The 19,883-nt window shown below is 41.1% G+C and overlaps 1 protein-coding gene across 4 annotated transcripts; it reads left to right on the top strand.

Annotated features, from left to right (window-relative positions):
- Positions 1–17,676, top strand: FAIM (Fas apoptotic inhibitory molecule). Of its 4 annotated transcripts, none has more exons than XM_089911090.1 (5): positions 1–698; positions 6,322–6,454; positions 6,744–6,972; positions 13,803–13,852; positions 15,866–17,328. In XM_089911090.1, the coding sequence occupies exons 1-5, from the start codon at positions 259–261 to the stop codon at positions 15,911–15,913; spliced, it is 900 nt and encodes a 299-aa protein (XP_089767216.1). In that variant the 5' UTR covers positions 1–258; the 3' UTR covers positions 15,914–17,328. The 4 variants fall into 4 exon arrangements, with proteins under 4 accessions (XP_089767216.1, XP_022438314.2, XP_022438315.1 ...); XM_022582606.3 differs by having other exon boundaries at positions 15–698; positions 17,223–17,676; XM_022582607.3 differs by lacking the exon at positions 1–698 and adding an exon at positions 757–860 and having other exon boundaries at positions 17,223–17,676.
- Positions 17,677–19,883: the final 2,207 nt, after the last annotated feature.

Below are 19,883 nucleotides of genomic sequence, written 5' to 3'. Positions count from 1 at the left end.
AGAAGGAGAATTCCAGGTGTTGCAAGCCTTAGGGGCCAGCGTAGTTTTCCTTAAGAAACGATATTTGAAGAACAATCTCAACAGCAAAATGGAGGTTAACTAAGGGAAGAGGCAGGGAGGAGCGTCCAGGCAGAGGGAAGAGCACGTGCAGAGGCCCTGGTTGAGAAGGACCTTGCAACATTTGAGGATCTAAATGAAGCCAGAGGAGGCAGGGGCAACATCAAACACAGCGCCTTGCGCCAACCCTAAGGAGTTTTGATGTTTAAAGAAATAGCCAGCAGCCTTACAGGGTTTCAAGGAGCGAATGCCACGATCGGATTTACCTGCCCCGCGGCTACAGAGCAGGTAGGGTTTGGCCCACCTGTTTTTCCCCGGCGTCCGACCAGCGCCGGCTATCCGCTGGCTCTTACCGAGGAGCCTAGGGAGGGGGTGAGAACACAAAGCCGGCGGCGGGAGCAGCGGGCGGGGTTGGGTCGCCGCGCGGGGAGGAGGAACGCGGCCTGCGCGGGGCACCCCTGGGGACCTGAAGCGCGACAGAGAGTCGGCGCGCTCGGGACTCGCGCCTGCCGAGCTCTCGCTTCCGCGGAGGCTGCGTCTGGTTCTCGGCGACGGGACGAGGCCACGCGGCCTAAGTGGCCGAGTCGGCAGAACCCACCGGTCTCTGGGCCCAGAGCCCCGCCGCGGCCCACAGCGCCCAGGTGAGCCCCGCGCTTCAGGTGGGGCGACCAGGCCGCCCCGGAAGCCCTTGCCCGCAGCCCCAGGCGACCCCGCCGCGGCGCTAGCGGCCGCCATCTCCGGGCGGCTGCGGCGGTGGGCGCGCCGAGCGGTGGGCGGTGTCTCCGCGGCCTGGCGACCCTGCGGTGAGGCCCGGGCCCGCACGGGGGGCAGGGAGGGGGCTCCTGGTGTCTCCCCGCGGCCGGGCCGCGGGCGGGGCGGGGCAGGGACCGGGGTGGGCGGCGGGGCCCCCCTACCCGGCCAGACCCCGCGACCCGCGGCTCTGGCCTCTCCCCGAGTATAAATTCATACTTGTCGCCGTCGGAAAAGTGGAGCAGAAAAGCACAAGCAAGGAAGAGCAGGAGCCGAACCCCCTCTCCCGGGAGACACTCGGGTTAACATTAAGGTGTATTTCCTTCCAGTCCCCTTTTCCCTGCAAGCATGAGCGAGCTGCAGTTTTGCTGAACCTGGATCATAAAGTGCCGCAGCTCGGCTTCTTTGTCTTACTAACACATCCCACGCGTCTGCGCGCGGCTTTCGATGTTTTTCTCCATCCTTTTCATTGGCCGCGCTAGGCTGTGTTGGGGCCAGGTTGACCGCGCCTGGCCGGGGCTTGACGCTCGCTGAGTGACAGGACTGTGATTTACATAATGGATTATCTCTCTGATGGTGAACGTACAGGTGGTTTTCAGTTCTTAGCTATTACAAAAAGCAGTTCGTTGAGCACTGTTCCGTCTGGTTTTTTGAGCACGATTATTTGTTTAGAGAGAATCCCTCGTAAGGCTTGTGGTATACGTTGCAAAAATGCACCTCGGAAAAGTTATTTCCGTTTTTGTGCCTCGCATTTGGGAACACCTGGCTTAGGGAGCTTTCTGACAGACTTTGCTGGAGATCCCAGTGCTTCACAAGGGATCCGCCGGACGGTGTCAACACCTCTTTAAGTTTGACCTGCCTTGTAGCTGGCCTTACCTAGAGCTTTGCTGAAAAGGAACTGTGAGTACCTTAGTAAATTTTAAAACTGACTTAGGTTTAGCTTGGATAAACCATTACAGTCTCCAATACGACTAAACCTAAGTTAAAGCAAAATTCAAGCTGGGGTTAGATGAACAGTGGAAACTGTTTTATATTTAAGTCATACTCTCTGATACATGGATGCTGGGTTGCTAGGGAAGGGATTTTAAAGGATTATGCTGATGGGTATGTCACCAGATACTCAGAAAGCTTCCTTTGAAGACATGTAAAGTTTCAAGTGAGTGAGTGACATTGCCCTTATCAGTGAAAATAAATGGAATTTGTTTCTCCATCCTTTTTATTTACATCCTTAAAACTTTGTGTTGAAACACAGGGGATTTTTCTTTGTAATAATCATTTTCCAGTTTGGTCACATGGTCGTGATAATTAAATGTATGTATGGTGGATGAATTTAGAATATGACATGTGTTTATTAAGTCCAATTTGTAGCTTAGAGATCTGTGTGAGACAGATATTTCTCATTATTCATATGAGTAAGGTAGAAATCGGGGACATGGACAGCTCTGATCATCTCTTGGTTATAGGTGTAATTATATTCCAAGAAACACTACTGGCAGGGCACCTGGGTTTTTTTTTTTTATATATAGTAATCTTTTATTTATTTATTTATTTTTATATTTATTTTTGGCTGTGTTGGGTCTTCATTTCTGTGCGAGGGCTTTCTCTAGTTGCGGCAAGCGGGGGCCACTCTTCATCGCGGTGCGCGGACCTCTTCACTATCGCGGCCTCTCTTGTTGCGAAGCACAGGCTCCAGACGCGCAGGCTCAGTAGTTGTGGCTCACGGGCCTAGTTGCTCCGCGGCATGTGGGATCTTCCCAGACCAGGGCTCGAACCCCTGTCCCCTGCATTAGCAGTCAGATTCTCAACCACTGCGCCACCTTGGGAAGCCCTGGGGTTTTTTTTTTTTAAAACAGTTTTGCTGAGATATAATTAATATAGCATACAATTCCCCCATTTAAAGGGTATAATTCAACGGGTTTTTTGTGTATTACAGTATTAATTTTTTAAGTTGTGGTAAAATATATATGACATAAAATTTGCCATTTTAAAATGTACAGTTCAGTGGCATAAAGTACATTCATGATGTTGTGGAACCGTCACCACTATTTCCAAAACTTCTTCAACACCTTAAACTGATACTCTATAAATAAATGTTGAATGTATAAGTGAATGTTGATAGTTGAGGGAAAAAGTTTTTTTCTGTGATCTTGATTTCTAACCTTTCTAATTTGCTGTGTTGTCTTTTATACTTTATATGAATTATAATTATAATTAATATGGTACCATGCCTTATGTTAGTGTGATAATATTTGAAGTTCCTTATAATGGAAAATTGGGCAGTTCTTTCAAGTTCGCTGAATTACTGAACTTTCTAGAGTCTCTAAAAGTTGTAGAGCAAATTTTGAATGATATCCCAAAATCTACTCTGATTTACAAAGGATGCTTATTTAAGTTTATATTATGCTGTTGGCTTACTCTATTGCTATGTATTCTCTTTGCTTTGATAGTTGCAGGATACCCTCCGCTTTCATAGGAGATATCCTAAGAATTTTTTTTAAAGATTTTTTTTGATGTGGACCATTTTTGAAGTCTTTATTGAATTTGTTACAGTATTGCTTCTGTTTCATGTTTTGGTTTTTTGGCCATGAGGCATGCGGGATCTTAGCTCCCCGATCAAGGATGGATCCCGCACCCCCTGCATTGGAAGGCAAAGCCTTAACCACTGGACCACCAGGGAGGTTCCCCTAAGAAATATTTTTAAGACTAGAAAAATCCACAAATATATATAAGGTGCTAAAAAAAAGAGGGATTTATTTTAGGTACAGTGTGTTTTGAATCTTTAGCTTTCATTCCAAAATGCTTAGCTTTTCTTTGCCTGTTGGATCGCTTTTATGGATGCTAAGGTCTTTAATATCTTTAAATTTTTTTAATTAATTTATTTATGGCTACGTTGGGTCTTCGTTGCTGCGCGCGGGCTTTCTCTAGTTGCGGGGAGCGGGGGCTACTCTTCGTTGCGGTGCGCAGGCTTCTCATTGCGGTGGTTTCTCTTGTTGTGGAGCACAGGCTCTAGGAGCACGGACTTCAGTAGTTGCAGCACTTGGGCTCAGTAGTTGTGGCTCACGGGCTTTAGAGCGCAGGCTCAGTAGTTGTGGCGTACGGGCTTAGTTGCTCCGCGGCATGTGGGATCTTCCCGGACCAGGGCTCGAACCCGTGTCCCCTGCATTGGCAGGCGGATTCTTAACCACTGCGCCACTAGGGAAGCCCTTAATATCTTTTAAAAAACAATTTGTGGCTTCTGGCTGTTTCCAGACCAAAACGATTGTCAATCTCCCGTTTTTTACAAGGAGTGAGCACCCTTGGACATCTATACAGAAAAGGCTAGACTGGAGTAGATCTTGGGAGCAAAAAATAGTTGAAATTATTTTTCAGTAGGTTTGGCAGGGGTACAACTGTTAATCCCAAATATTCAAATGTGGGGGGTTTCCTATGTGTGTGAGTATAATGTGTGCTTCTGATTTTAGCATTACAGCCCAGATACTGTTTAGTGAATTACACAGGAGTTCTGGACTTTAGTTTTGGCTTGGGCTCTTCTAGTGACCTGAGCAAACTACGTAACTTTTATGGATTCATTATTGGCACTAGTAAATTAAGTGGGCTTGAGTAAGTGGGCAAATTACGTTTGCTCTTAGAAAGCAAACTGGCATATCCCTGGATGCTTCTTGCAAGCTTAACACATATACCATACATTTCACCCATTTAAAGGGTATAATTCAATGGGCTTTTTATATATTACAGTATTAATTTTTTAAGTTGTGATAAAATACATATGACATAAAATTTGCCATTTTAAAATATACAGTTCAGGGGGCTTCCCTGGCTTCCGTAGTTCAGTGGCATAAACTAGAGTTTATTCTCTGGTTTTAGGAAATTATAAATCCATAACAGGTAAAAATATGATTGGCTAATTTGCGTGATTTAACTTCTTTCCCTGAAAATTAGATATTGCAATTCTATTGTATGTAAACGCTGTTTCATCAGAAACTGCGTGCAATTTAAGAAATGGATTGCAGGGTTAGAAAAACTCTTTGCAGATGTCATCTTTGTTGCTCTCAGTCTTTCTTTGCTGCAATTCTCCTTTTCTCTTTCCTGGCTGCTAATTGGATTAAAGACTGTTTTGCCAACCATGGCATCTGGAGATGACAGTCCTATCTTTGAAGATGACGAAAGGTAAATGTCTTACATTGCAATAAAACTAGCTTAATGAAAATTTCAAGAAGGTTTTAATCATTCAGGAGAGGTATTTATCCAGGCTACTTTTTAAAGGACACATTTTGTAATATTGCAGAACACATAGTTTTGCTTTTCTGTGACTTTGAGCAAGGGTGGTAAACACCTGGCATGGAGGTAGCCAGCACTAATGTGGCATCCTTTCCCATAGGACCTGGATGTAAGGTCTCCAAATCCATCTCAGCACAAAATTCTTGGCAGTCACTTCAACATGATATAAAATCCATTTACTGTCTTTGATTTAGACCCTACAAAGGAGATAGAGTGAATGAAGAGTAGGATGTAGTTAAGAGACAGACTCTGGAGCCAGAGTCCTAAGTTTACATCCCATCTGCCACTTACTGTCATTGTGACCTTAAACGAGCCCTTGGCCTCTCTGAGCCTCAGTTTCCTCATCTATAAATAGAGATAATGATAGTACCCACCTCATGGTGAGGATTCTTTGAGTTAATATATATAAAGCTCTTAGCACAGTGATTGACACACAGTAAGTACTAAATAACTGTTAGCTATGATCATTATTGCTGTAATAAATGTTACTTCTCTCAAAGCTAAAGATCTATATCAGTATCAAAATAGTACTTACATGTTACATATTCATTATACATAACAGGTTATTCACATAGGACACACATATAATATATATTTTATATTAAATTGTGCCAGAAACTTGACAAAACAGAATCCTTTATATTTTTAATAAGATTTCCTATAATAATGACAAGATTACTATCTTCCATAACATTTTTATATCTATTATAGAACATTTCTTCCATGACTTCTTTTTTCCTCAGTCTTAGTATTATAAATTAGAACCTTTTTTGTTAAAATTAATCCCTAGTTATTGGTTTAAGTATAAAATGTTTTGAGAATTCTTGCTTTAGAGTGATTGGACCTGAAAAAGTAAAACCAAAATTAAATACTGTGCTTTTTAAGTGACGGGAGGGAGAAGTAGAAACTTTTTACTGACCTTTCCGAGCATTATTCTGTGGCCTAGCTTAGAATACTGTCGTGGATAAACTGACTGATTCTTAATCCTATTATATTAAGGTGACTTTGGAATTATCTGACTATATACCCATATATAGTAATTTCATCTTAAAAGAAGAATGCATAAGAGGGAGAAGATAGTTACATGTACTTTAAGTAGGCTTTCTTAGCTAATATCACTTTAATATTTTATAATTTCAGGGCTTTTTGAAATCTGATATTTTCACCTTGGAAGGATTAATTGGTTATTCTGTTACTGTTTTGGCCTATTATAATTGCTTAATTTTATTCCCTTAGCCCTCCTTACAGCCTGGAAAAAATGACAGATCTCGTAGCTGTTTGGGATGTTGCTTTAAGTGATGGAGTCCATAAGATTGAATTCGAACATGGGACCACATCAGGCAAACGAGTGGTATATGTAGATGGGAAGGTAGGAAAAACTGTCACTTTGTAAAATATGGTGTACAGGGAAGCTTGATTTTGCTAATGTCGATTCTTCATATGTGAATGCAAGGCTTTTCTCTTACAGTGGTTATCTTTATATATTGGCCTGTATCATTTTGCCGTACAAAGTAAACTAATAATAGTTGTGCAATTCATAGACTATAGCATCTAATATTTAAACTTAAAATGACTTTATTTTCTAAAACCTTTGTATCGTGAAAATATTAAATTTTCTTCCATTTATGTGTTTTCAACTTTTATATTTTATTACTTAGGAAGAGATAAGAAAAGAATGGATGTTCAAATTAGTGGGCAAAGAAACCTTCTGTGTTGGAGCTTCAAAGATGAAAGCAACCATAAATATAGATGCTGTCAGTGGTTTTGCTTATGAATATACTCTGGAAATTAATGGGAAAAGTCTCAAGAAGTATATGGAGAACAGATCAAAAACCACCAATACTTGGGTATTACATTTGGATGGTGAGGACTTTAGAGTTGTGCTGGGTAAGTGAGAGCCGTTTCTGCAGAATTTGTTGGCTTTTTATGGTGGCCATTTAATTAGTTCCTCTAACTTTCCAGACCTTTTATGGGAGCTTTGAATAGGAGAGAATGTTAAGTGCAGTTATATTTCTCACGTGTCCTGTGGAAATGAAGTATTCATTAAATCGACTGATTTATATGGAAAATATGAGAGCCAGATTTTATAGTGATGGATTCGAGGATTATAAACTTGGGTTTAAAAAAAGAAATATTGATATAGACATTTGTTATTATTTGATATTTCTCTTTAAAACTATGTCTAAAGGCAGTTGGAAATTAAAGATTCATCAGTAAAAAGGGAATTTTTCTCTAGATAGCAATAGGTTTAGGACTGCAGCAGATCAAAATCATCAGTCCAGATAAAGTAGATTAAAAAATAAAAAGTAAGCCATTACTCTTTGAGCTAAGTTCTGCTATTACAGATTGCCATCTGTGTTCTCAGTTTCTATTGGGCCTACAAAACTTGCAAGACAAATATTTACTACCTTTTCACTCTTCTGGTTACTCTTAGTATTTCCTGCTTCTCATATCACTAAGTTAAGACTATGTAGATCATCTCATTAATTCACTGATTCATTTATTAGGTAATATTGAGAACCTCTTAAAGGGCAGTTTGTGTACCAGGCCTTGAGGATCCATAAATGAAGAGACTTTGTCTGTGTCTTTTAAGAGTATATAGTCCAGGGCTTCCCTGGTGGCGCAGTGGTTAAGAATCCGCCTGCCAAGGCAGGGGACACGGGTTTGAGCCCTGGTCTGGGAAGATCCCACATGCCACGGAGCAACTAAGCCCGTGTGCCACAACTACTGAGCCTGTGCTCTAGAGCCCGCGAGCCACAACTACTGAAGCCCTTGCACTTAGAACCCGTGCCCCTCAACAAGAGAAGCCACCACAATGAGAAGCCCGCGCACCGCAACAAAGAGTAGCCCCTGCTCGCCGCAGCTAGAGAAAGCCCGCATGCAGCAACGAAGACCCAACACAGCCAAAAATAAATAAATTTATTTTAAAACAAAAAGTATATAGTCTAGTTGAATGCTAGAAAATACCTTAAAAATTTTTTTTAAGAATGAAAAATGTTTATCAGGTAATAAATGCACATAGTTGGGAAAAAAGGAAACCAAAAACTCCTGTATGGTTTATTTATTAAAGAAATTGGGTCAATTTTTCTTGAAGAGGATAGGAAACCACCAAATTGTCTTCCAAAATGGCTGTACCATTTTGTGTTCCTCCCAGCAATGAGTGAGAGTTCCTGTTACTACACATCTTTGCCAGCAGTGTTGCCAGTGTTTTGGATTTTGGTCATTCTAATAAGTGTGTAGTGATATCTCACTTTTAACTTGCTAGTCCCTAATAATATGTGGTGTTGAGCATCTTTTCATATGCTTATTTGCCATCTGTGTATCTTCTTTGGGGAGCTGTTTCTATAGAGCTTTTGCCCATGAGAGCCAGATTTTATAGTGATGGATTCGAGGATTATAAACTTGGGTTTAAAAAAAGAAATATTGATGTGGTTTGTTTTCCTACTGTTGAGTTTTAAGAGTTCTTAGTATATTTTAGATAACGAGTTAAAAAAAGTTGGAACCATAACTTTAGTGCCTTATGAGATTTACGTATCATGAGAAAAAAGCAGATTAATTTTTTCAACCATTTTGGCTTCAGTTATATTTAAAAGACTATGTCTAGGTTGCCATTTAAATACTTCTTGTCAGTCAATAATTCTAAAAATGTAACAAAGATATTTAGATACACGTTCTTTATCGGATACGTTTTGCAGTTATTTTCTTCCAGCCTGTGACTTGTACTGTCATCTTTATTTCTTTTGATTTAAAAAATTTTCCTCCTCTTCATTTTCTGTTTCTATTAAGGAATTATTTATTATGTTTGTTTTGTGTTCCTTTTAGTTGAGTCCTCATTTATGAAATTATTTCTAATTTTTACTGAGTTCTATACTTCATTTCTCAGTTTCTCTAATCATTGTTTAGTCACTTTCATATCTTGTATGATTTTCTTAATTTCTTTCAGCTCGTTTTGAAATAGTATTTTACAGCTTTACCTTTCATGTAAGCATGTCTTTCTGATACTTCTATTATCTATAATGATGGCAGTCTGTTCTTTTTTCTTACAATTTTGTGTGGATCTAGAGCTCAGTACCTCTCTTTGGTAATTCTTATATGATCTTAGTTTTTCTGAATTTATAGAAGGGAGTGTGGTTTTGTGTAGCTTTTTAAACTTCAGGTTCTTGAGTTCCCTTTTCTGTCGTTTTTGGATGATGTTAAAAATCATTGGGGCACACTTTCTGAGATGGCTGCTGTTTCCTTACCCCGTTTTTTCTAGATTTTCTCTTTTACTCGTTTCCCTGGGTGCTCAGTTTGGATTGTCTTCCCACCTCAGTGTGGGGTTTGTACTGTAAGGGAGCTTCGGCGGGTTGGTTTCAGGGTTCCTGGGGCCCAGACTGCTGTAGCCCTTTCAGACCCCTCCCGCTGCTCCCACACCCCATCCACTGTCAGGATGTAAAAACCCTTATAGTTCAGCTGCTCTTCACACATCCCCGCTCCGAATGCTCCAGTTAGAACCGGGACTGCTGTCTGGGGATTCTTAGGTCCACCAGAGGCTCTGCTGCTTCCCTCTGCTTCCTTCTGCATGGTTGCTGATACTACAGCTACGGTCTTGGAGTTGCCGGTGGTTCCCCCACCTATTGGTACTGTAGAGTTTGTGGTGTAGATACTGTCCTTCGGGTCTTTGGTTCTGTTCTGTTGCCCTGTTTTAGCAGGGGAAATTTGGAGACTGTAAAAAACTCATGCCTGTGCTACCACTACCACCATCTTCATCATCAGCTTTCAAATTTACTTCATCCCCTGTTGAGTAAGATAAGGCTGTGAACATATAGTACCCCCGCCGCTCCTCTCCCACCTTTACCACCTTCAACTTCTGTCTTCTCTACCTTTTCTTTGACATCATCAGAGTAGTTAATATTTTTATTCTGTTCTGTAGCCATAACTGTGTTGTTTTTTCTATAGGTTGATTCTAAAATTAAAAACCAATAAATAATATTTATATTATTGTGATTTTGTAAATATTTTTGGAGTGGGCCACGGTTACATTCTTTCTCTATATTATTGTCACACCCCCTGTGCCACTCAAAGGAAGTTGTTTTTAGTGTCAAGGTCAAGTAAGTGAGTTTTCTGTTCTATAATCTACCAGTTTCTCAAAATTATACCTCATTTTTTGTTTACTTCACAATTGGACCTTGATTTTTTTTTTTTTAGTCATTTGTTTTTCTGGGCTCTTCTGGTGGCTTTTCTCTTTTCTTGTTGGAAAGGGAAATATATCTTCTTTGCTCATGTTCCTAATGTCTGTTTGCATTTTTTACTCCTATTATCTATTGCTTTGAAAACTTCTCATTCTTAATGACAGTATTCTTGGGCGTCTGTTGACTTCCTGTTCAAAACTAGATAGTTGCTTCCCAGGCCTGCTGCCCAGTGGCTGTCCTGGGCTTGCTTTCATGGAACCCTGGCTTTAGTTCCATCAGTTATTGAATCCCACAGCTGCCAGTTTTACCTTTGTTTACTGGAAAATATCCTTAAGTGATTTCCTAATAAAGGGTGTCTAGGAGCTAAATATTATATGAACCTTATACGAAGTTGATACTTTTGTGGAGTATAGAGTTTGAGCTTTAAAATGTGTTTTTTTTTTTCCCCTGAGAAATTTTGAAAGCCTTGTTCCATTGTCTTCTATTCTCCATTGTTTTGAATGAGAAGTTCTATGCCAGTCTGAATCTCATTAGTTTTTTCTTTCTGGAAGCTTTTGGGGGCTCATCTTTATTTTCCAGAATTTTACAGTGTTGTGTTTAGAAATGTAGTGGCTCACCAGTCTTTACTTTTAGGTGAAAAATGGTATTTCAGCATGTTTTTTATTTGCCTCTTTCAGAATTGCGTGAGGTTGAGCCTCTTTTCATGTGTTTAAGGTCCTTTTGTGTTTCTTTTCTGATAATGCCTGTACGTGTCCTTTGACCTGTTTTCCCTTGGGTTGTTGGTCTTTTTCTCCTTGATTGCTAGGAGTCCTTCTATTACTAAAATTAGCTCTTTGTATTGTGAGCTTCAAGTATTTTTCCCAGTCTGTCATTTATTATATGACTTTGCTTATACGTATGCATGTGTTTTTTTAATCATGCAGAAATCTTTTTTACTTTCATGTAGTCAGATTTACTTACCCCTTTTCTTTTATGGCTTCTGGATTAGCAATGTTCTTCAGAGGCATGTTAATAACAGCTATTATAGAAAATATGAGTACAGGTACACATTCAGTTGGCCCACTAAATAAAATTCTGATTGTCACCACCGTCATGGTTTATTTGAGCACCCTGTGCTCTGACCCAGGTGGCTGAGCTGGGTTTCCCCACAACTGTGGCCGTAGATGCTCCCCACTCAGGCTGCCATTGGGCTTCCCCTCCCATACCTCCTGGGCCCCTCTGCTCTTCTCTTTCCCTCTAGCCCAGTTCAAAGTCCTTTCTCCACTCTCTAAGTGAGGCTCACATCTCGAGGTGCAGGGAGAAGAGACCGTGTTCCTGGAGTAGACAGCTTGTCAGTGTCAAGGCATCCAGCCTTGACACCCAGGCAGGTTTGGTTGGTTTTTTTTTTTAATATGAATAGTACTTTTTTTTTCTTTTTAAGAAGATGTTGGGGGTAGGAGTTTATTAATTTATTGTTTTTGCTGTGTTGGGTCTTCGTTTCTGTGCGAGAGCGTTCTCTAGTTGTGGCAAGCGGGGGCCACTCTTCATGGCGGTGTGCGGGCCTCTCACTATCGCGGCCTCTCTTGTTGCAGAGCACAGGCTCCAGACGCGCAGGCTCAGTAGTTGTGGCTCACGGGCCTAGTTGCTCTGCAGCATGTGGGATCCTCCCAGACCAGGGCTCGAACCCATGTCCCCTGTATTAGGAGTCAGATTCTCAACCAGTGCGCCACCAGGGAAGCCCGTGAATAGTACTTTTTAATGATTTGAAATTTAAATGCAAACAATTACCAGAAGAAAGCATGTAATTTTTTTTTGAATTGAATTTTTAAATTTAATTAATTTATTTTTTATACAGCAGGTTCTTGTTAGTTATCTATTTTATACATATTAGTGTATATGTGTCAATCCCAATCTCCCAATTCATCCCACCACCACCCCTCCTTTCTCCCCTTGGTGGCCATAAGTTTGTTCTCTACATCTGTGTCTCTATTTCTGCCTTGCAAACCAGTTCATCTGTACCATTTTTCTAGATTCCACATGTATGCGTTAAAATACGATACTTGTTTTTCTCTTTCTGACTTACCTCACTCTGTATGACAGTCTCTAGGTTCATCCACGTCTCTTTAGATGACCCAATTTCGTTCCTTTTTATGGCTGAGTAATATTCCATTGTATATATGCACCACATCTTCTTTATCCATTGCTTCCATGACCTGGCAATTGTAAATAGTGCTGCAGTGAACATTGGGGCCCAGGCAGGTTTTGACCCCTGGGCTCCGTATGCACACACAGGTCCCGCTTCTCTCTAGTCTTCGTTATAACACCCAAAGCTTGTCTTCTGGCTGCTTAATGAGTGCAGTCCTCCCACCTGCCACTCCCTGGGACATTGACATTCACAAGTGGCTCTAGGGATCCTTCCCCAAAATGCATATGCGTTTGTGACACGCGCACACATGTACACACCTCCCTGGAGTGAGCTGCGGCCGCTTAGCTAATGCCCAAGTGTATCGTGGCAGCATTTCGCTCTATCATGTCAGCACTGTGATCTGAACAGTCTGTCAAGTACTATGCCTATATTTTTTTCTTATGATCCAGTAATTTTCCTCAAAGTGAAACCATAACAAAATGAATAGAGATTATTGTGCTATCCAGTATGAAATTTAAGGCTAAATTGCTATCTATCCTGTATGAACAGCAAGGTAGCCTTTTTTGGCGGTCTCTTTGTGCCATCATCCAGTCGGGTTAGTGAGAGGCAGGAGGAATCATCTAGTCACTGATGTTAAAGGACATTCTAGGAGGGATAAATTAGGAGTCTGGGATTAGCAAATACACACTACTATATATGAAATAGATAAATGACAAGGTCCTACTGTATAGCACAGGGAACTCTACTCGATATTCTGTAATAACCTATAAGGGAAAAGAATCTGAAAAAGTTGTGTGTGTGTGTGTGTAAATGAATCACTGTGCTGTACACCTGAAACTAACACAACATTGTAAATCAACTATACTCCAATAAAAAAAAAGAAAAGCAATACTTGCTATAATCCAAAAAATAAAAATAAAAAAGGGATAAGGTCAAATATTGCATTACTTAAAGTACGTATGTTTTTTAAAGGCCAAAAGCACTCTTTAATTTGCTAAAATATATTGGTATCCTAAATGGAAACACATTGTAATCCTGGGAGTGTGTAAACCCTTCTTTGATTCACAACCAGACCTTAAAATTTTATTAAAACATTTCAGATGATATGAAAAAAAAGATATTCTGTGTGGAAAGGTCCCTCTTCGCATTCATTTGTCTGCATCCTCCTTTAAAGATTTTCTTTAACAAGTCTTCATTAATTTGTATTGGGATCATGATTTTTTCTTAAAAGATTGCTTTCATTTTTATTTCGTCTGCGAACAAAAGATAAACACAGTTTCTTCAAATTTGGAAGAATTTCAAAGCCATGAATGGAATTAATGGAGTTTTCAAAATCCAGTGTAACAGACTCTTCTTAAAATAATAAAGTGTTAACTTTAAATCACAGATTATAATTTTTTTTTCATCTGTTACTTTTACAGAAAAAGACACTATGGATGTATGGTGCAATGGTAAAAAAATGGAGACAGCAGTAAGTTGACCTTTTGATTACTCTCACCATGTGCGTGAGTGACCATTGAAATGTTGCTGTGTTTCCTAACTGGAGATTTTATAAGTAATGAAGGTCCTCTTGGTTAAAAACAAAAAAGAGATGAAGTAATACTGACTCCAAAATCTGAAGAACTTTTCTGGGCAGTGCCTGGGGCAGTGAGAGTTTGGTAACAACTTATGTGTGGCACCAAGCTCATACTCTACCTTTCCTCTCCTGGACCAGCCTCTACCCTGAAAAGAGTTCCCACATTTACAAAATCCTCCCCGGCGCGGTGCAGCACAGCGCAACCTGCTGCACGTCGGGACCGGGGTCCGTAGCGGAGAATCCTTCGTCCTGGGACACGGGCGCGCGGCTAGAAAGGTGGCCGCCCCCTCGCTCATCACGCCCATTTCATGAGGACCCTGGTGCTAAACCATTCAAAGATGATCTCCTTTTGGGTCTGGGTTTCGTACCTAGCAGAGCAGCTCCCTTGCTGCAAACTTATTGAAAGTCAGTCCTCGACACAAGGGTTTGTAAAAAAAAAAAAAAGAAAGAAAGAAAAAAAAGTCCTCCCCAAAGGTTGAGTCCTCCTGTATTTATCCAGGTTAAAGAGGTGCTTTATACCACTGCTTCTCAAACTTGCATGCATAGAATCAGTTGGGGTCCTGTTTAAGTGCATATTCTCACATGTCCTCAGGTGTTGCCAGAGCTGCTGGTCCACAGGCCACTCTGAATAGGAAGGCTTTACGCCATACACTCAGAAAGCAGATAGTACTTCTCTAAAAGCAAAGATTGTGAAAAAGAAATGATGCACACAATGTCAGGTGACACAAAGGCAGGTAGGAAAGGGCACTGTCACGAACCCCAGAAGACAAGTGGAATTTGTAGAGTAGCAGTGCTCAGAGGCTACCCCACCCATTGAAGCCGAGCACAATGAAATCCCCATCCAAACCCCAGTGTGTTGGGCTTTTGCTGCTTGCACTGTTAGGGCTGTGGTGGGATGAATATAGGAGTGCATCTCAAGTGGGAAGGAAATAATAGTGGTATGTACAGCAGGGGAGGAAGTGAAGCAGGGGAGGTGGTCCTGGACAGCTGGGAGTGTGGAAGCAGGAGCTGAAATCTTTGAGTGGAAATTCCCATGTGTTCTGGGGTCAGCTGGCAAGCAGGTGGTATACCAGCCCTGGTGTCCCCTTTCATGGCTTCAGACGTGAACACCAGGGCTAGAGATCGTGAGAAGCTCTCTTCCCCTGGCACAGTTTAGCTAGTTGCAAGTTGTGGTTGCTGCTGTTATCTCCCTTCTCTATTGTAGGTCTGGGAAGGTGAGGAGATGTGCTTGGAGGGAAGGTCTGGGATGAATGTATTCAGCAGACTAGCTGGGTCTTATAGCCAATCTGCTTCTAAGGAAGTGCCCAAGCCAGAAATCAAAGGTTACAAAGATTAATGCTTTTCTCTTTATTAATCCTAGTTTTAATTCTTGAAGGGAAATGTAACCAGGGCTCAATCAAAATTGATCCTCCAGAGTTTGATCCACCCTCTGGGTTAAACCTACCCATCGAGACTTTTATGCAGAGAGGCTTGGAGAGCTCTTCAGTATTTTATGTCTCCTTTTGGACCAGCTTAAGTTTCCATGCCTACTGTGTGCCCGATGCCACATCTACTAGTCCTTCCTATTCTCTCTTTCCTACCCTGGAATTCCCTAGATGGAGAGTCTGCAGTTTGGGATCACATTCCTTCCACCCTCCAGGAATTCTCCAGTGCAAATGTAAAGAGAGATTTAAGAATGTGGTTGTAAATAAGTAGGGAGTTGAAAATAATGTCCATCCACAATGTCTTTGTTCCTCAGTAATTGACAAGAAACCACAAGTGTTTGGACAATAGCTCTGTCTCACCCAGTTGCCTCCTCATTGTAACTACGACCTAGTTTGCCGGGCAGTCTTCCCCAGCACTATGCACACCTGCTCTTGCTGCCTGTGAGTTACAGCTTATTTTCTCCATTTCCTTTTCATCTCAAAGCATCGTGACCAAGACCATGTATCTGTCAAATTACCAAGAAGCTACTGACAAGGATTGTATTATTCAACCCTTCCTCTGCCCTCTAAATTGATTTTTACAGAAGTATGACCTGAGGGATTTTTTCAAAGCTCAATGTGAAAAGGGGTAAAAAGAACACACTAGACTCCAGGGCCAGCACCCCCAGTCCTTGTGGTCAGTACACCTCCGTGTTGGCCAGATTCTTCCCAGAGCGAAGAAAAAGCTTCCCTCTCTGATGCCTCCTGTGCTTTCTTTGGTTAGATAATGTTAGCTACGGGGCCTTGCTCTGTCTGCTTTGGCTGCCAGGAAGCTCATAGCCAAGTTGTGAGTCTGATGGTGCTTCCTTGCATAATTCACTTTTATCCTCTAAGCCTCCTGCTCTTCCTTCCTTCTCCGTACCACTTGGCCCCTATCTTTTTACTCTAGATCAGTGCTGTTCAATAGAAATATGAGCCACAGATATGAGCTTCATATATAACTTTTCTAGTAGCCAGATTTCAGAAGTTTTACAGTGAAGTTCATCTTAATAAAAATTTGACTTAAATCAGTATATCAAAAATATTATCATTTAACATGTAATAAATATAAAAAGTTTCTACTGAGTCATTTTACATTCTTTGTTTCATACTAAGTCTTCCAAATCCAGTGGATATTTTACCCTTAACAGAGTATCTCATTTTAGACCCACCTCATTACATGCTCAGTTGCCACATGTGGCCAGTGGCTACTGTACTGGACAGAGCAAGTCTAGACTCAGTAGTGTTTGGTTTTATGTTATTTTTTATGTATTTATTGTAAGCCACCTTATACACTGGGGAATCAGATGTTCAGAGTGGTTAAGAGCACTCCATCCCTTACTGACTGGGGCCTTCAGCAGGTAATTTAACCACTGTGTGCCTCAGTTTCCTCACATATCAAATGTGGATAGTAATCGTACTCCAGTCAGGTTATTGTGAGGATGCAATAAAATAATGCATGTAAACCATTCTTTGTATAGAATAAATCACTAATAAATGTTTGCTATCAGGTTTATTATTTTTACTTTTGAAAATGGTCTACATTGTCTACATAGTATATGTTATAGACACATAGCCATTAGGTACACTTTTTTTTTTTCTCTGAAACTTAAGATTCTTAAAGATTGTAGGGGGTACAAATAAGAAACCTTCATAAAAGAGACGTAAAAGCATCTAAATACAAGCTTCTAACTTTAATCTTGCAAAGTTTAACATTGAACTAATATGTACTTCATTATACCTCCCTTTTTGGGTGATGTTAATGCTCTAGACAAAGATAAATGTTTCTGGAACACTAATTCCTCCTTCTTTTGTTTGCCCAGGGTGAGTTTGTAGATGACGGGACTGAAACTCACTTCAGTATTGGGAACCATGACTGTTACATAAAGGCTGTCAGTAGTGGGAAGCGGAAAGAAGGGATTATTCATACTCTCATTGTGGATAATAGAGAAATCCCAGAGATTCCTGAATGACTTCATGTTAATGAATTTTAATCTTAAGATGTAAAGATCAGGACTTTTAAATTACTGTGGTTATTAAATATGTTCAGTATGTACTTTTCAGTACATCTAGTCGCCATGTTTTTATTTTTTAGTTACCTGAAACTGTAATGTTCCAAAGGTCAGGAAAAAAAATTATGTATCATAATAAATATTGCAATTTATTTTGTAAAGAATGTAAAATGTTTTAACGTCAAATGGAAAATAAGATACGGACCAAAAATCACTAGTGTTTTACAAGAGCAACTTTTACTATAATAAATGCTATAAAATGAAATTGGTGCTGCTTGATTTGTTTCTTAAAATGGATGTCTTTGTATATTTTTAACCTGTGCAGATAGATTGTCTAGTTTAAAGCAGTTGGTATACAATGATATTATTAGTTTAACTGAAATGAGAAACATTTTCTATCTGGAAACAATGTTAAGGAGATGTCAGAGTGTCGCGTAAGAATAGGTTTCTGAAAAAAAAAATAGGTTCCTGAAAATCCAGTTGTTTAATCAGCATGATCAGGACAAAAAAAAAGGAAGAAGCAAACTTCTTTACACCAGACAGCATTAGTTGCATTGCCAGGCAGTGTTTAGAAAGAGTTGCACACCTGTGTGGAGGTAGCTAGCACCAGTGTTAGCGCTTTGTGACTGAAGCACACCCACCCAGGCAGATTCACAGAGATGCCGCCTCAGTATGGGAAGTGGTCCAGATTGTGTCAGTACTCGTTTCTGAAGGTCTTTCAGAGCAGGACATGGTTTAATAGTAGAGCCTTTTATCGGGATATTTCATGTCCATTATCACATGGGGATCCTCCATAAGAGGGAGAATTCTCCATTTTCTAGACTTGCTCTGTCCACTAGGGTAGCCATTAGTCATGTAGCTATTTAAGTTAAATTAACTAAAATGAAACAATTAAAAATTCCTCTACCACACTAGCCACATTTCGGGTCCTCAGCAGTCACATGAGGCTAGCAGCCACCACATTGGACAGTGCAGATACAGAACATTTCCATCATCATACCAAGTCTGACTGGACAGCACTGGCCTGGAGACATTGCTTCAAGCTTAGTGAGCTGTTCTGTACTGGAACAGGCAGGATTTAGACCCAGGTTTTTCTGACGCTAAAACCCATGTGCTGTACCTTCTTCCTGCCGCTCACGTATTTCTAAGATTTGGGGCAGAACAGAGGCACAACCACGCTCTAACATCAGGCACGAGGAACTGAGGGGCAGGACAGCAGCGAGGGAACGTGGCTCAGACAGGCGGGGCCCTGGCAGGCAACATGCGTGGTGGCAGAGCATATTAAAATTAGCCTGTGAGTTACCTACTCTGACATTTGTTTTATTTGAAGTCTTAAGACTGGAAGGTTAGCATACCACATGTATAGAAATCATCCCCCTGCTCTCCCCATGCCACCCCCCAGCCTTCCTTCACTGCCACTGGAAGATTAGGACATGAATGAACTAAGAGGGACTCTTCTGAGGCTTAAACTCATTTTGGGGTTTGCTTTCAAGTGTTTGGGTGTGGTCATTTTCATTTCCCTCGAATAAAGGACGTTATTTATTTATTTATTTATTTAATGGCTGTGTTGGGTTTTCGTTGCTGTGAGCGGGCTTTCTCTAGTTGCAGCAAACAGGGGCTACTCTTCGTTGCGGTGCGCGGGCTTCTCACTGCAGTGGCTTTTCACTGCAGTGGCTTCTCATTGTGGAGCACGGGCTCTAGGCGTGCGGTCTTCAGCAGTTGCGGCATACGGGCTCAGTTGTGGCTCGCGGGCTCTAGAGCACAGGCTCAGTAGTTGTGGCGCACGGGCTTAGTTGCTCCGCGGCATGTGGGATCTTCCCGGACCAGGGCTCGAACCCATGTCTCCTGCATTGGCAGGCGGATTCTTAACCGCTGCACCACCAGGGAAGCCCCTAAAGGGCGACTTTTAATGGTCATATTTTATCTGGTACAAAAAATGTTTTGTGCCATGTCCAAAAGCAAAGCAATTATTTTTAGGCACTTTGTTTTGAACTCTAGCTATTAGCAGTCAGAACTGTACTTTGCAGTGTGTTATTATGTTCCTCAGCAAACACATGGGGATACAGTTTGATTCAGTCTTATGGAGACCAAACCTTGAGAATGTAGTTTGCCTTTGACTTGGTGAACCCATGTTTTTTCTTTTGTTAATTTAAAGCAGCTTGGGGGAATTCCCTGGCAGTCCAGTGGTTAAGACTCAGCGCTTTCACTGCCGAGGGCCCAGGTTCAATCCCTGGTCGGGGAATTAAGATCCCACAAGCCTTGCGGTGCAGCCAAACAAACAAACAAAAAACCCAGCAGGGTCACGAGGAAGGTGTACAGCCTGGGTTTGAAGTTCGGCACCAAAGGTTAAGTTCTTGAGCCTGTGTTTCTCCAACCTAAAAAATAAGGCTATTTGTTTTGTTGTTTTGCTTAATGAGATATTTTAAATGTAGAAAAAATAGAAAATAATAAAACAAACACTTGTATTATTTA

Source organism: Delphinapterus leucas, chromosome 4 (assembly GCF_059928025.1).
Source record: "Delphinapterus leucas isolate spDelLeu-1000000601 "Yukka" chromosome 4, BTC_Dleu_Yukka2, whole genome shotgun sequence".
Taxonomy (NCBI): Eukaryota; Metazoa; Chordata; class Mammalia; order Artiodactyla; family Monodontidae; genus Delphinapterus; species Delphinapterus leucas.
This window is presented reverse-complemented; position numbering and strand designations above follow the sequence as displayed.